The sequence below is a fragment of the Lissotriton vulgaris genome, chromosome 3_1, assembly GCF_964263255.1.
Source record: "Lissotriton vulgaris chromosome 3_1, aLisVul1.2, whole genome shotgun sequence".
Lineage (NCBI taxonomy): Eukaryota > Metazoa > Chordata > Amphibia > Caudata > Salamandridae > Lissotriton > Lissotriton vulgaris.
Genome location: NC_141689.1, coordinates 1,635,921,965 through 1,635,938,141, shown reverse-complemented (window position 1 = coordinate 1,635,938,141; position 16,177 = coordinate 1,635,921,965). Strand labels below are relative to the sequence as shown.

The window sequence follows — 16,177 nt, the reverse complement described above, 5'->3', positions numbered from 1 at the left end:
GTGCTGTGCACGTTGCGCGCGTGCTTGTGCGTGTGCAGGTAAGCTGATCGCTACTTTGAAAGCACTTCTAAAAGCGGCTTAACTAAATGTCTCGCGGACAGCGCATGCGCGCTGGTTCAGCGAGACCTAAAAATGGGAACTGCAGCCAACCGGAGTCTAAATTTTCTGAATTTCATGCACCTCCTTCCACAAAAATAAATATCCTGTTATAGTAAGTGATAAATAGCACAAACCTGTGACATAGCCATTACCTTGCAGCCCTAAACATCACAGAAACCCAATAACAGAAATGAAGGGACATTGCAGTCAGACAGGTAGAAGTCAAAGAAAAATGAAAATAGGAATATACTCATTTAAATATTTAGCAGCTTCCATGTCTCACCATGCCTATGTTGGAAGTGCTGCAGAGCTTCTAACGGAAATGTATTTGTACGAGTCCTACTGGGAAATGTGTTATCCTAATATTCAAGCTAGGGAGGAGGGTGGGTTGGTTATGATTACTAAGAAGATTCCTCTAATGAAGAACACAGATTACAAGAAAGTAGCTGTTAGACCTGTCAGCCAAAGAATGCTCTTCCCCCAAACTTTTTGCCTCACTCCTCCATATTTTACTGATCTAGTTTTTGTTGACTCTGTGCACTTTACCGCCGGTAACCTGTGCTGAAGTGTTTGTGCTACCTCCTTAAAACATGGTGACATTGGCTTGTCCCCAGTTGGCTTATTTAATTTATTTATAAGTCCCTCACAAAGTGCACCACTTATGCCCAGGGCTTGTAAATTAAATGCTACTAGTGCCCTTGCAGCACTTGTTGTGCCATCTATTTAATTAGCCTACAAAACCTGTCTCAGGCCTGCTATTGCAGCCTGTGTTTAGTTTTAAAAGGCCATTTCAACCAGACAACATAAACCTTTTGCCAAGCTCAACCCAGCCTTTTTAATACATATAAGTAACCACAGGGTAGGCTCTAAAGAGCCCTCAGTGTAGAATGCAATGTATGAAAAAAGTAGGACATGTAATTTTAAGTTTTATATGTCGTGGTAGTGAAAAACTCTTAAATTCGATTCTTCACTACTGCAAGTCCAGCTTATTCCATAGGATAACATTGGAACAACCTTCTTGCATTTAATAAACTACAACTATTAAATGGGAACAATTTCATGCATCTTTGGAAATGTATTGAAAAATCCTCTTTAATGGTGAAGTCATATTTATGATGACAATTTTAAAAATGCAGAACAAATCAGAACATTCACCCCCCAATAAAGAGATCTGGGTTAAAGCCATCATTCTTTTGCTCAGCATGCCACCCCAGTTTAGACCTGGCCGTATGCAAATCAGTCTTGACCCTGTGCCTAATGGGAACAGTCAAGCCCGAAGGACAAGCTAGGTCCTCCCTGGACTGGAAACAAGCATCCTAGGACCGGTTTCGGGGTTTAACCCCACATCAGCCAAGATAGCTTGAATCCAGTGGCACAGTGAGCCCAGAAACCATGTCTGGGCATACCCAGCGCACTTAGGGCGAGAAAGCAAAAGACACACAATTGATGGACGGAATGCAGAACAAATCCAAACATTCACCCCCAGTCAAGACATCTTTAAATCCATAATTATTTTGCTCACCATGCCACGCCAGTTTAGACCTGGCCATATGCAAATCAGTCTTGACCCTGTGCCTCGTCGGAACAGTCCGGCCCGAGCTGCCTAGAAAGTGGGAATTTTTACGCCTTAGCCATATAGTGCCTGCAGTTTGTCTCTGGGTTACATGAATAAGTGTAGTTGACAGTTGGTTGTTGTAAATTCCTCCTAGATAGCCACACACGTAAGAGAGTTTCGGTTTGCCTAGATGGACCATCACTGGCAGGATGGGAGTGTCCAGCTAGGCACAGCCCCACTTACACCTGATTAGGCTGTGTCTTGCCTTTACACAAACGATTTAAACCCCCATTCAGACTAACTGAAGCCAGGGCAGGGAAGCCAGGAATCTGAGCACTTCAAAAGGAATCCTCTAGAAGTTTCTTCCAATTCAAATAAGGCACCAGGTATAAATATTGGACCTCAGAATTGCAGAGAATTGCAGGGGGGGGGGAGTGCAAAGGGTAAAAGGTTTTCACCTGTAAATTTCAGTATAGAAGGCAGTATCGTCAAAAATAAAACATCATTATGTCCAGGGATGTGGATTTCCAATAGCCCGACGCCCAGGACATATTGTTTGGGGTCAAGGGCAACAAGTTTTAAAATGTATTCTGTCCTTGGGACTATTAGTTCCAACCCCCTACAGCACAAACCCTATGGCTGCCAGTTTACAGTAACACTTTATGGATCAGGGAAGGGCATTGTCTGCGGGTAAGGTAATATTTGTGTCAATGTGTTAATGCTATTCAAACTTTTTATTTATGGTTCATTAATGCAAAGCCTTTATTATTAGGGTGCCCGTTCCAAGTAAATGTTGTAAGCTCAGACTGCACTACTAACAGTGGTTCCAGTATAGAAATGTGTAAACAGGTTGTCATTTAGCTAAATGAACCTATGTACAATGCTCCCAAAATGCTCTCTGGTTAGATGCATAAATGTGTAGGAGCTTGAAAGCAAGATTGGTGAGTCTTTGCTTACAAAAAAAAATGTTCACAAAAAAATGCAAGTAGGACATTTCTTTTTTTTGCTAAACTACTGTCAAATTTTAGATGACATTTCTTTGCAGCATCATTTGGTAAAATGTGTTGAAGTATGCTAGTATGTTCCTAAGATATTCATGTGCGACTTGTTTTGGCATGATTTTTGTAAAACCCTACTGGTGCCGGGCCCTCACCATTATAATAAACATTGGCAAAAGCAAAAATTGTTTTTTGTCTCAAAAAGCACACACTGCTTGCCACAGTAGTTCCAGGCACTGAACAAAACTACTTGTGTGCCGATAATGCTCCTTGTGAAAGAGCAGAATGATGTCACACAGTGAAGCCAGCCAATAGACAGAGAGGGAGACAGAATTTTAATAAACACAAAAGGTCAGGGTTAACACCAGACCTAATTAGGGGCCCAATCATTAAAGAAAGTCTCAAAAGTGCACCCATGTTATATGTCCTTGCATTAAGTGCAGACATACAACTTTCGTGAATGCACAAGAATTTATGGAAGTGGGCCAAGAAATAGTACTCCTAGAAAATATTTGTGAACTACATTTTAGCATGAGCAAATATGCATGTGTTTATTTGGTCATGTGAAAATCGGAGTGTTTGCAAGTTCACTTTCCCTCCAACCACTTTTTCCCCAACCCTGGAAGAAGTTTCACATCTGCCACTGTCAGGAGTAAAGTTCCAACCTTTCTCATTATGGGAAAGGATTAGAGAAGAGCTGGTGAAAAACCTTAAAATATGCAAGTTAGTAGGTTTGCAAAGACTCAAGAGGGCATTCCAACCCTGGAACTATTGCTTACCACTACCTTCAGCCCCAGTATGTAGATCAGCGGAAACGTGGCAACATAATGGAATGGCTAGTATTCAAACCAAACTATGGTTTAGCCTTGGTATATTAGGAGGCTATTATCAGAGCTCTTCTATAATGAGACTGCTGCCATAATTGTTTGCTGCATTACATGGCACAAAAGGGACAAGTGGATTTTGTTACAGGACAAGTAGATTTATGAAGCAACCTGCCCCATGGACAAGTAGATATTTTATTAAATTCCACAGCCCTGATGTCTGACAGACTCTTCTTGTTGCAGTCTGCTGTTGTAGTTTGATCAATAGCCCATAGAGCCAGCAATCAAGCCATGCTTTACAATATTTTTTTACAGTTTCACTGTGTGCGAAACCTGCCCATTTGCAGGTTGTGCATACAAATGGATATCCAAGGGATACTGGAGGGAATAACTATGTTAAAAATCTGGCAAACGTCGTGCTCAGCATGTTATACTGACCAGCGAGTCTAGGCAAGGGAGGTGTCCTGAGCTTGATATCTATCATAAAAGGAACAGTAAAGTATAAACAGTAATTATGCGAACATTTTGTGATCTGCACTAATATTACATATTTCATTGTGAAAACTACATTACCTAGGAAAGCCCACACATACTTGGTACTGCCAGTCTCTAGGCATTCAGGGACACATTTATTTTGCTTGCCTACCAGAATTTAAGTTAAATCATTTCAGAAATGCAAGAAAAACGTGAGCAATTTTATTTTTTAAAGGCCATCTCCATATTTTTCATTATATCGTCAAACTGCAGTGAGATATTGATGCAGTGTTTGCACCAATACATAGCCATTAATGTGTCAAAAAATGGTTTGTATTGGCGCACATAAACATCATAGAATTACATGTGTTTAACCATCCTAATGCTAATTATTCACAAAAAAGTTTCAGTACAAAGGTGCATAAATACTCCAGCAGTCAACATGAATGAGCGTATAAATAACTGGTTTACGGTGATTATAAATAATACAAATGTTTTTTTTTCTCTCACATTAAGCCTCAACTACGTCTGGTAAAAGCTGGAACTTCCTTGCGGGTGTAGTGGGAGTCGTCCTGGCAACTTCTTTTTTTATTTTAGTGGCCATAAAGTTTCCAAAATGGTACAACTACCTGGCCAGCTATAATCACCATCGCCTGCAGGAATACCAGCCGGACATGTTTGACCAGGAGTTTACCAGTGATATGAGCACAGTTCCACAAACAACACCATCAATGCTAGATGAAGATGACTGCATGGTTGTGTTTGAGCAAAAGAGTGTCTTTGTGACAGATGATGATGGATTTATTGAAGACAAATATATTGATGTGCAGGAGATAACTGAAGAGAGTTAACGCGGTAACTCAGCAGATTTGGATAACCACTTCAGCAGTTGCTCCACGTGCCATATACACTTTTAGTAGTAACAGTCTTATGTTCACAGTGGTTCTTAGGAGATGTCCCATAGGATATAATATTGTAATGTTTTCAATCATACGTCTATTAACGTCTTTGCAAGCAACAGTAAAACAATTACTAGTAGTCAGGACATCTTCTGAAGCATCAACTGCCATTGTTAATTGATGTAAATTTCTGGTAAGTTAACACGAAGCACAGGGCCTGAATAGTCTTTTTTTGTTCCAATCTCCATTCACAATGTGAAGGTTTGCTTCTACAGGCGAGGTAGGAAAATAATATCCACACATGCAACAAGGCTTCCTTTTGTTGTGAGAACTGGACAGATTGGTGAAACTATAATAAAACCAAAAGATATTTTGCTTGGCCTTTAGAGTATGTAAGGATGCCAGAGGGAGCACTAAGACATCGCTCTCCATAGACTATTGAATGCGTACAATATGTAGGTGCAGCACATGTGAAAATCCTCAGACTAAGGACAGCACAGGCAATGGGAGCAACCATACAATACTCTGTCAAAGTACGTCAATCCTTGATCTAAAGACACCAGAAAAGGCAGACGTCTTTTGAGATCTAACATTTAGCAAATATTGAGCCCCTGCATTAGGACAGTGGGAAAAATATGCTAGATTCCGATAAGGATTTGTGCTTATCAAGAGGATTATTCAGTTTTCAAATTAGCATAATGATGATGTCATGACGAAATGTAGGCTTTTGCTTGTCCTCTTTTTTCAATATAGATATAGAAAAAAAACAGGAAAAACAGTCCCTGTACCTGAACATCTGTGGTCTTCTCAGCTCTCCAAAGGTAAAGGGTTTCTTGCAAAAAGACATCTAGGACTGAAGCCTGCCTAACACCTGCCTAATCTAACTTCACAGCGGACGCTATTGGCCTTCCAAAAGCACTCTATGCCAAGAAATCTGTGCACTACCCTGTAGGCCAGCCTACCATAGGGCCTGCTACATGTTTAACCCATCGGCTCTTGCTTCTCAGGACTGACATCCTAAATTTCACAGAATTTCCCCTTAAATCTGTGGCACACATGGGATTAAGGGCACACATGAGAAGGCCAAAAGCCTGTTGCAGACCCCATTGGGGCACAAGTTTCTTTCATATTCCCACTTGGCTCTCTCCAATCCTCTGGTCCTCATCTCACTGTGCAGCTCCCCTTTTTACATGGTAGGCAAGTGGCGCAATGTCGCACACCACCTTGAACCTGTTTTGCGATTTAGTCTTTCACGTTTTCATATTGCAGAGACCATGTTTACCATGTAAAGACAAAACTCCAAGTTTCAGAATGCAGCACACCTATGGCCAGAAGCCATGAGTGGAAGAACGTAGAACGCTCTGTATTTTAACATCTTACATTTATGGGCTCCGGTGGCATTTGTTTCTCACTATTATAGGTTATGCTCTTTTTTTCTCCCTTCTGCATTTAGCCCCAAGATCAGTTTGTATTCCCTCTTATCTACCTCCTGCATGCAGCTTTTCCATTCCACCTCTTTCCATCTGTGAAGGTGTGAGAGGCCCACACACCCGGTCACTGGGCTCTGGAGCCAACCTCACCATTGTGGTCTCACAAATGCTGGGCACAATGTTGCTCGCAATGCTGCCACTCCAAGTCAGCTTATTAAGCTGCATTAAAATCTTGTTATTTTACCTCTGCCTGTGGACAGGACCCTGTTCAGCCTTTGAAAAGCTGTATGGGATGGGACTCTTAAATACATACTCAGTAGGATTAGTGCACAAGCTGCAGCTTTAACGTCCAAATTGGCAAAATTGTCTTGTGTTCCAAGGGAGTGGAGTGGGTGACATCTTCCCAACAGAACCTGAATGCAACAAATGTAATTTCATATACTACACAAAACAGCTACTTCAATGGCTTCGGTTACACCTTATCTGCCCGCCTTTGACTTCAAACAAGCTGTTCAAGCCTTAGTTATTCCTCCCTTGGAATACGGAGCAGTAACCTTAAGCGGACTCCCGAGGTTTTCGACAGCCCGGCTAAGAGCCACGATCAACTCAGCAGCGAGACTCATTACAGGCTCTAAGAGAAACGCCCACATTTCCCCAGACCTGAGAGCCCTCAACTGGCTACTGTTTGAAGCAAGAATTCATTTAAAAATTGCTTGTATGACTCATAAGGCTCTCTACCACAACATCCCACAATACCTAGCTCAGAAACTGGTGCTCTCAGCGGGTAGCAGAGCTTCCAGGAGTACCAAGACTCTTCTCCTACAACCTCAGCGATTTGCCAAGAAAAAAAACGTACAACCGGTCCTTCTCCGGTATGGCTCCAAGGATTTGTAACGCTCTACCCAGTGAAACTAGAATGAACCCTTCCCCGGCCTCCTTCAAAAGAGAAGTGAAAGCTATCCTCATGGCTCTATCCACGTGAACTCTGTTCTATTCGCTGTACTTTATTACTTGCATTTCCTCGCTTATATTCTTTCTTCGATTATATCTTTGCCATTTTGCACTAGCATCGCACCGCATTGTCTTGTTCTAGATGTATCTTGTACTTAATTATTGCGTGACTCATTAAATCGTTATATATTCTGTATATATTTCTACCTGTCATGTAAAGCGCTCTGATACTCGCAAGAGTCTTGTTCGCGCTATATAAAACCTTCAAATAAATAAATAAATAAATAAACCTTGGTAGTAATTCCATTTCATATGCAAATTCTCAAGTTGTGCAGTCTTTGCTCAGGGGCTAATTGCTCATGTGCTATTTTTCCGTGGAAAAATTGCCAGCAGGTAAAACCTGGCGAGAACCTTTGCAAAAAGTGAGACATTTTGATTTCCACATTGGCACGCCAGGCTGCACAAATCGGAACACCAGTGCACGTTTCTAGGAGCACAAATTATAATGTTGCCTTATTTGCCAACGAGATTCTTTTACCTACTGACGACATGTGGGCAGATAGTATAGATGAACAATGTTCACATCTGAAATAGCACATTTGCAATTGGCTCATGGGCAAACCACCTGCCAATAGAATTTGCCCCTGAAACAGAACTGGCATTAGGGTTATAACAAAAGCCTCTACGGGATCTTAAAACCATAGCTTGAGAGGTGGAAGGTTTATAAACAAAAGACACAACTTACAAAGACATTTGAGTGTACAAGATCAACTTGAATGTGCAAACTAGCCTAATATACATGAGGGGAATTCTCAAAAGGTGAATTTGCACTAATCCATTTACCTCAGGGAAATTTTATTTTGCAATGGTGTGATACTGAGCATAAGCATATATTACCCCAGTGGCATGGGTTGGGTTTTCCAGGGCAGGACTGGCCTAGAACAGTGGTTCTTAATCGTTTGTGGACCCCCAACAGATCATTATTGGAATTCAGGGACCTCCACTGAATCATTATTGGAATCCAAGGACCCCACTGAGTTATTACTCCAAGTTGAGGATCCCGGTTTAATCAATTTGGATGATATGACCCTCAGAACAATACACACAAATTAAGAAACCAGTATTTGTCAAACAAATACACAAATATGCAGATAACTAAATATTTTTTAATTTAATTAAATTATATTTTAATTAGAAAATATTAAAATTAAAATTTTCATTGTAATGGGAAGGTGGGGATTTTCTAAATCCAACTGAGGCATTCCATTGTCCATATTATATTTTCTTTATTTCATCTGCACTGTTCCCACATACCTATCTGAGGACACCAACTGCCCTTGAAAGTTGCGGAACACCCACTAACTCTCACTACTGTTTTTATGACCCATTCCTGCACTGGAAATAATTAGAGTTTATTCCTGTCGAGGATTAGAGCAAATCAGTATCCATGGTGAAATTAGGAAAGGAACATTTTTAAAACTGGTATGGGGATAGTTTCTGCATAGTAAAAAATATTGTAGCTATGGAGAAAAATAAGAAAAATGTATAATTGCACTATGCATTTTCCTAAGTAAATGTGTACACTATGTAAAATTGTGCATTCAGACAGCGTATGCATGGGTATAATTCGTAATTCACATAGGTTTTCACGTCTGGAAACCTGCGACTGCCACGGGTTTCCCGGCATACTCTCGGGAACCTTTGTGAAGTAACTTAATTTCGCAAATCTGCACCCATGCAATGGTGCAACCCTGCTGATACAGATTTGTAGGTGACATTCATGAACCATCTTGAGGCTTCCAGTCTCCCAAATGAGCAAACTGACAAAGGGTCCACCATTGGATCACATATTCATCTCGTGTCGCTCAGTTGCTGTTTTTATGTATTACAAATTTCATGAGAAAACCAAATGTGTTCATGAAACGTTACACTGCAAGAACAAAGTAGATAGCTTGCATAATTATCATTTTAGCCAGGAGGTTGGTGGAAGAGGCAAAGCTCATTCTTATATGGTGTAGATCTGACGGGCCTTTTATGGGTGGTAGCAGTATGCTCTTTAAACTTGCCACACTCACTTTACTAATTCATATTAAATCACTACTGCAGTTAACGGAAAATGCTTTTTATTTCACCTTTTGAATTGAGGCCCATGGTGCATATTCTACGATAAAGTCTGACATTGTATGCCTTTGTCTTTCAATTGAAATGCGACTGCTTTGAAAATTCTAAATATTCTTTGTTAAATGGCCTCTCCTTACTCCAAATATTTCCAATACATATTAGTTCAGTGTTGTCTGTATTTGTTACTTGTATAAACACCTACATGTTTAGTTGCCTTGTGTCGTGGTTTAAATTAACTATTAAAATGGCTGTTAATATTTCACTTTGTAGGAACACCCTTTATCCCTTCTCCCTTCACAGTTTCAACCTCTGGATGCTTTCTCTCATTTGTGTAAATTATTTATAGGTTTACAAAACCAGGACAACCCAGGCTTTTTTTTAAGGATACTGAAGTTAAGAGTTTTATAATTAACAGCAGCGACTAAGACTACCTTCTTTGTTTTGAGCAGCACCTTAAAAAGCGCATTAACCACATATGAGACCATTTTAACATTAATTTTTAAACAAAAGTACAATAGGTTGTCACATTTAAAATATTTAATGTTATCGTTCTTTAAAATACAGCAGCATCAAAAGGCCAAGAAAAGAAATAGTTTTTTAAAACACGTAGTACAACTTTATCTGTACAGTTAGACGTCACCCTTGGTAGAGGGACAAAGAAATAGACAGGAAACATAGGGAAAGAAAGACTACGTTAAAAAAAATCCCTGGCCTAATGTTCGAATCCCTTTAACAGCCGATCTGCTAAATCAATCGGGTTTGCGAAAAGTACTATTGTATTTAATGAACACATTTATCGATTCAAAAAAGGTATTTCCGAATCAGTTAATGGGTTCAGAAATGGATTACAAGTTGCTATTGGGAAAGGGCTTCATGTGGGTTTCCCTTCCTAATTATGATGCGTACTCTGATGTAGCTTTGATTTGCAAGTGTCATTCTGATTCCTACACTCGATCAGTTACTTACTCCCAAATTGGAGTTGTAGCTGATTTGAGAAAGGGAAGGCGTCCCCTTTGGAACCCCTACCCCCCTTTGCCTTTGTGAATGCAGAATAAGGATTCGGGGAGAATAGACATTACTTCACACAGGCCCACCGCTAGCTCTCAGTGAAATGCTTTAGAATACATTTTGTTTTTTAACGCAACTGTATTTCCTTTATTTAAGCCTCATCGCAGACATCAAGATCTGATAACCGATGTAGGCTACCATTGCTGTGACTTGTGGCACTTGCAGGGGGGTGGCAGATTGCAACCTGCTTAGATAAATATTCATTAAACATGTCGTGTTGACCCCCCGAGAATTGGTATTTTGTGATTCAACGTATTTGTACATAGGTCGGTTGGAAAAATCCTTTTGCATTTGCAAGAAGTTGGTTCCCAATCTGCTACCACTTTTTGCGACTAGAATACCGGTATATCAGGCCCCACACATCACTTCTTTGTATTTTACCTCCTCAGGTGTCATCAGCGAACTACTCAACAACGTAAAGAAAGGGTCAGGAAATATTAGGGCCAACAGTCTTCATCTTCTTCTAGTGATGCGCACAACAGCACTGGAGGGAAAATGACACCATTCATAGAAAGGAGAAATTACACCATCCATAGAAAGTTCAAATAAAGGAAAGTAGGCCTCTTTAAAACTTACAACGACACACTGCAATAGGAAAAGGCAGTAATCAGACAATACTGGATTGCCTTGTTCTCAAAATACAATTTCTCCTTCTACCTTCGCACATAACAGCACTGTCTTTTCTGGAGTAGAAATTAAAACAATAGAATAAAGTTCAAGTAAAAGTTGTTGTGTTCTCAAAATTTCCAAAAGTTACATTGGCCTACTAAAATACACTGCAGTCTTTCTTCGATGTTGTGCTTGTGGTTAAAAATATTTGGCTACTACAGCATTAGGTCTACTTGCTTTTCTGCACGTAAAAACATCTGTCTTACGAGGAGGGCACTTCTGTAGTAGTGAGCAATTCAAATAGAGACAATGATCCGAGATTGGGAAGAAGCATCCTGGTTTGGGAGAGGTTTGGGCTCTGCTCTGAGTGTGTATGTGATGGGCTTTTCCTGAGTCTAGAGGCAATTTTTCATCCTTTGCACTGAATAAAACATATCCAAAGACAATATGTGTGATCGTCTGTTATAAATCTGGTTAATAATGTGAATATGAAAAAGCATGTTATCAAGGGCATTTGCATTCCATACATGCAATTACAGGCACATTTAGACTCACAGTACAGCAATGTGACACTCTTGTGTGTGTGATTCCTATTCACAGAGGACACTTTTACTTTGTCATATTCATGCAAACATTCAACTATCAGCTAAACCTACCAATAATGGTGGCAAATTAACACCTATTGGCAAACATCGTTTTTTGCACCATCCATTCTGTTTGTTGGCTAGACTTTGATTTACTCAAACTACTAAGAAAAGGCGCCGAGATACATAGCCAGAGCACATTAAAATAGTTTGGGTTTAATTTACAGTTGGGTTGTAATAAAAAAGCCTACAATTCCTGAAAAATTGTTCAACCAACTGTATGGCTGATAGTCATCTAGATTTGAGTATTTTCTATTACGACCCAACTCAACATAAGGTCCTTCAGCTTGGATAGAACAGATGTACCTGCCTCATTTTAAGAACAGGTGGACAAGAGCGAATTTCCAAAGCTGTTTCTGGGATGTGCGCCTCTCTAACTGCAAAGACGCATTGCATAAACATTTTGAGCATGTTCAATAAGTACCAAAACCGGCCTTTCCATCAACAGTCTCTCTTCATTGGCCCTTCTATAGTTGGTGAAATAAGAACCCCCACAAAAACCTTTATGTGATCAAACCCCTGAATTCCCTCCAGCACCAAAAAGATTAATACATGGTAATCCAGGGTGGCCTTGCCAAAGCTACATTGCTATGACTATATAGCGCCAATAACTAAACAATTATCCATGTGGCAGGAGGACGATGTGATCCAGAGGGAGCCCTAACAAGCTTTTGTAAAGGAATCACACTGGAGTCCAGTGTCAACTTCTAAACAAATACAAATTACAGAGAGTCACAGAACAATATGAGCAATCCAGAAAAGCTTGTCCTGCTCCTTTGATTTAGGGCACAAGTACAAATCCCTAATAACCTCGAACAACTGATTAGTCAGAATCAAAACCTTTTGTCGTTCCCCATAAGAATTCACCAAACCTTTGTCTTGAAGAGTACCCCCAAAGAAAGTGTGGGTTCGAAACGCTTAGACTGGGATCAATAGGGGATCCTAGTTCAACCAGTATCAATATGGACATATAAATTCATTTGTCTAAAGAAACTATTGTAAGCCCATCTTAGATACCTCTGGACCCTTTATACGTTCCAGTACTAAGAGCACTTAATGTGAATGCAATGCTCTGGTCTTGTAAAATCTTGGATTGGTGAAGATGCAATTTTAGTCTAGTTCATGAATAAATTTTGCGTTATCGCAATGTATTTTTGATTTATCTTTTCATATTTCACACATTTTTCAAATATTTTTTACTGTATATCCATGGAGTTGAATGTGGATTGTCCTTTCTATTATCGCACCAAATGTGAAAGTTTAAAAAAACATTGTGTTCAATCATTACAAAAACAAATTTGAGGTCATGATTAATTAGTAAAATGTAGCTCATGCATAAGTAAAGATGTTTTTAAATCTCACAACCACCTGATTTTGTTTTGTGTATACAATAACCAAACAAAGGCATTTATAAACAGTTATCACTCATGCTTGAACTGCCACTGCTGGCACATAGTTGAAACCTCTGGTATTGCTGTAAGGAACACATCTGGCATACATTTTAATTATGGCACTTTTCTGGTGCAGTAAAAATTTACAATTAGTGTATATTCTATGGACTTACGCTTGCCGCTCTGTAAAAATTACATCCATACTTTGTGCTTCTCTGTCGTTATGAGCCTTTAGCTGTATTGACATTAAGGAAAGGGTAAGTTCATATAGTTATGCTGCACAACCTTCAAATAAAATAGCATTGGAAACATACAATCTGGATACCGTTAAGAAAATCTGCATCAATCCTCTCTATAAGGGTATTACATATTGCCTAACAATATTTACATACACTTGCATTCCCCTCAATTGTTCCTTGCTCTCACTTCTACATTTTAGCATCTCCAGTATGCCCAAACAAATCCTTACATTTCTTAGGGCTTGATTAGGAGTTGGACCGCCGAACCCACGGAGGAGGTGAGGTGGTGGTTAGGGACCACCACACCAGCGGTCCGACCGTCGTACTACGAGTGCTGCGGTTGGATCATTTTGGGTCCGCTGCAACCGCCAGAGATTCGCGATCCCTGGCGGTGGCACGGCAGTCTAGGGAAGCAAATTATGCATGGCAGTGCCTCTGAGGCACCACCATGCACATTACGAGTTTCCCCACTGCAAGCCTTTTCATGGAGGTGAGCCAGCCATGAAAAGGCCGTCAGTGGAGAAACAAAGGGGGTACTACAGGCCCCCTGTTGCCCATGTGCATTGGAGTGCACATGTTGTGCCCCCCTTTGTAAATGCACCGCATGGACTGCTCAGTCCATGCCGTGCAGGAACGTCCATTGGCAGTTCCACGGGGTGCAGTTATAAGGCTCACTATCAGCCTTTACTGCACTGCCATGGGACTGCCATGTCGCCTGCTGGCCGGATAACAGAATTACCCGTAATTTTGCAGGACGGCAGTAGTCGAGCATGGCGGGCTGCTCTAGGACCTAATCAGGCCTAAGTAATCTCTCAGACTTTAAAGGCAAGAATATATATATATATATATATATATATATATATATATATATATATATATATATATGTATATACACACATTCTTATATATACATATATATACATATATGCGCTACATTAAAGTATCAGAGATAGTGACTGTCATTATGGTTAAGCTGAACTGTCGAATTCACAAGGCTATTTGTATTGGTAATAACTTTGTTGCTGATTGACAAATCTACACAAAATTTTGCACAACCTTAGCAAAGTAGGCAAACGTTAGGCATGTCAATTTTCATGCAGATCGATGCAGGGGGCAAAAGTTTCGGTGGTAGGTGGGGATGAGGGGGGCAAAAAACAACCATTTCCCATTAAAGTTTCTATAGGTACGTTTGCTTTTATCTACATAAATGACTGTTGAATGAATTTACACCAAACTTGGCATGAAAGTATATCTTTAGTCAGAAAGTGTATTTGAGTTGGTGTAAATTAGTGCAGTAGTTTTATAGAGATTAGAGTTTGAAAAATGTATTTTGGGACTGGCAGCGAAGAATTAAAATGTTGAAACATGTCATCTATTTTAAAATTGTGAGTCTGAAATCGATAAGTTCAATCACATTTGAATTGGAAAAAGGAGTGAGACTTGCTGATGACGGGCTTTAATTACTTCAATTACTTTTTGAAGCCACCTTGAAACGTGTCAACTCACACAAATTTTGTGCTGTGGGGTGGAGAAAAAAAAACACCCGGAAAAGAAGAGACCCAATAACTAGTTCTATGACAAAAAGGATAGCAGCATGGAAAAACTATGAAAAAACAGCTTTATCCAAAGTCAGGGTTCTATATATTTAACTACCCTCTGCTTATCCATAGTGGCGTAGTGGGTGCCCCAATTCTCCTGATTTGTCAGAAGGTGGGGGAGACTTAAAAACATATTTTGAGACAGTTATTAGCTTCCCGCATTGTTCTTTTATTTGTTCAACTCTCTCCCTATTTTCACAAATATTTGGAGAGAATTGAGAACAAGCATTGGCAAAGCTAATAGGTCTTGCCTGTTAAAGGCTGGGCTTTTGACTTTGTCAGTGCTTGTCTGCCTTGAGGCGCTACTGCATCAAACACGTAGATGGCCATCTTAGAAAGGTTTTTCCATTAAAGAAAGACCATTCTATCTTGGCAGCCGTTGCCACCTATGCATGCCTAGTGACCCAAGTGTGCGCATGAAGCAATTCCACGATGGCCACCTATGTGTAAACATGTGTCGTGGTGCACAGTGACCAAGGAGTGCAAAAAAGCAAAGAAAAATGTCATCCCTCATTTCAGCAGCAGAAAGATACAACTCAGCCAATCAGAATACTGTGAGACCGAAATGCTCCTAGTGGGACAATTACACTTTTGCAAGGTATGTCATATCTTAGGTAAGTTTTGTAAAAACAACAGGCGTATAACCCATACACCAGGTTGAGATCTGGGTTGGTACACAAAAAAGAGGCAACAATATCTCAACTGGTACCATTAAGGCAGTCAATTAAAGAAGTATGCGCAATACATTACAAGGAAGGAAAAAGGGTGACTCATGATACGTTTTTGAAATGTGCACATGGCATCATATAATTAAAGGCAAAATTAACAATGGTACAATTGTAGCAGCACTGTAGGCATAGAATGCATAGGCAGCCCGAATTGGACTTGGTGCACAATTGTGCTCGTGACACATACAAGTGGGGATGCAAGTGACAATGTGAAATCAGCAAAAGGCGCAATGTGACAAAATTGTGAAACGTGTACAGAGGACTTTGTGGTTCAACAAGAATGATTTACAATGATTGCGTAGGTAAAGACTGTGCAATTTAATTGAACAACAAGAAATTTGGCGCCGTCAGGTGCGCTGAGGAGTCGACGACGTTTCAATCCTAGAGATTCAGGATCATCTTCAGGACCTGGCTGCCGAACAGGCAGTACTTGGGATCAGGTTGGGTAGAAAGAGCTTGGTAGGGGGGAGGTCCAGAGGTGGCGCAGCGAACAACGTCTGCGATGGGGTAGGCCGCAGGCTGGAAGGGACACGGTCCCGTGTCCACACT

The 16,177-nt window shown here is 40.3% G+C and overlaps 2 protein-coding genes across 2 annotated transcripts in view; one reads left to right on the top strand and one right to left on the bottom strand.

Moving 5' to 3' along the window:
• LRRC19 (leucine rich repeat containing 19) overlaps window positions 1–5,217 on the top strand; it is a 55,025-nt gene extending 49,808 nt beyond the window's left edge. The window contains exon 4 of the mRNA XM_086962125.1: window positions 4,467–5,217. Coding sequence (XP_086818251.1) covers window positions 4,467–4,801 — 335 coding nt within the window. The 3' untranslated portion in view covers window positions 4,802–5,217. The remainder of the gene's footprint in view (window positions 1–4,466) is intronic.
• Window positions 1–16,177, bottom strand: part of IFT74 (intraflagellar transport 74) — a 496,520-nt gene that overhangs the window by 338,832 nt on the left and 141,511 nt on the right. Inside the window, exon 8 of the mRNA XM_086962124.1 lies at window positions 13,237–13,298. Coding sequence (XP_086818250.1) covers window positions 13,237–13,298 — 62 coding nt within the window. The remainder of the gene's footprint in view (window positions 1–13,236; window positions 13,299–16,177) is intronic.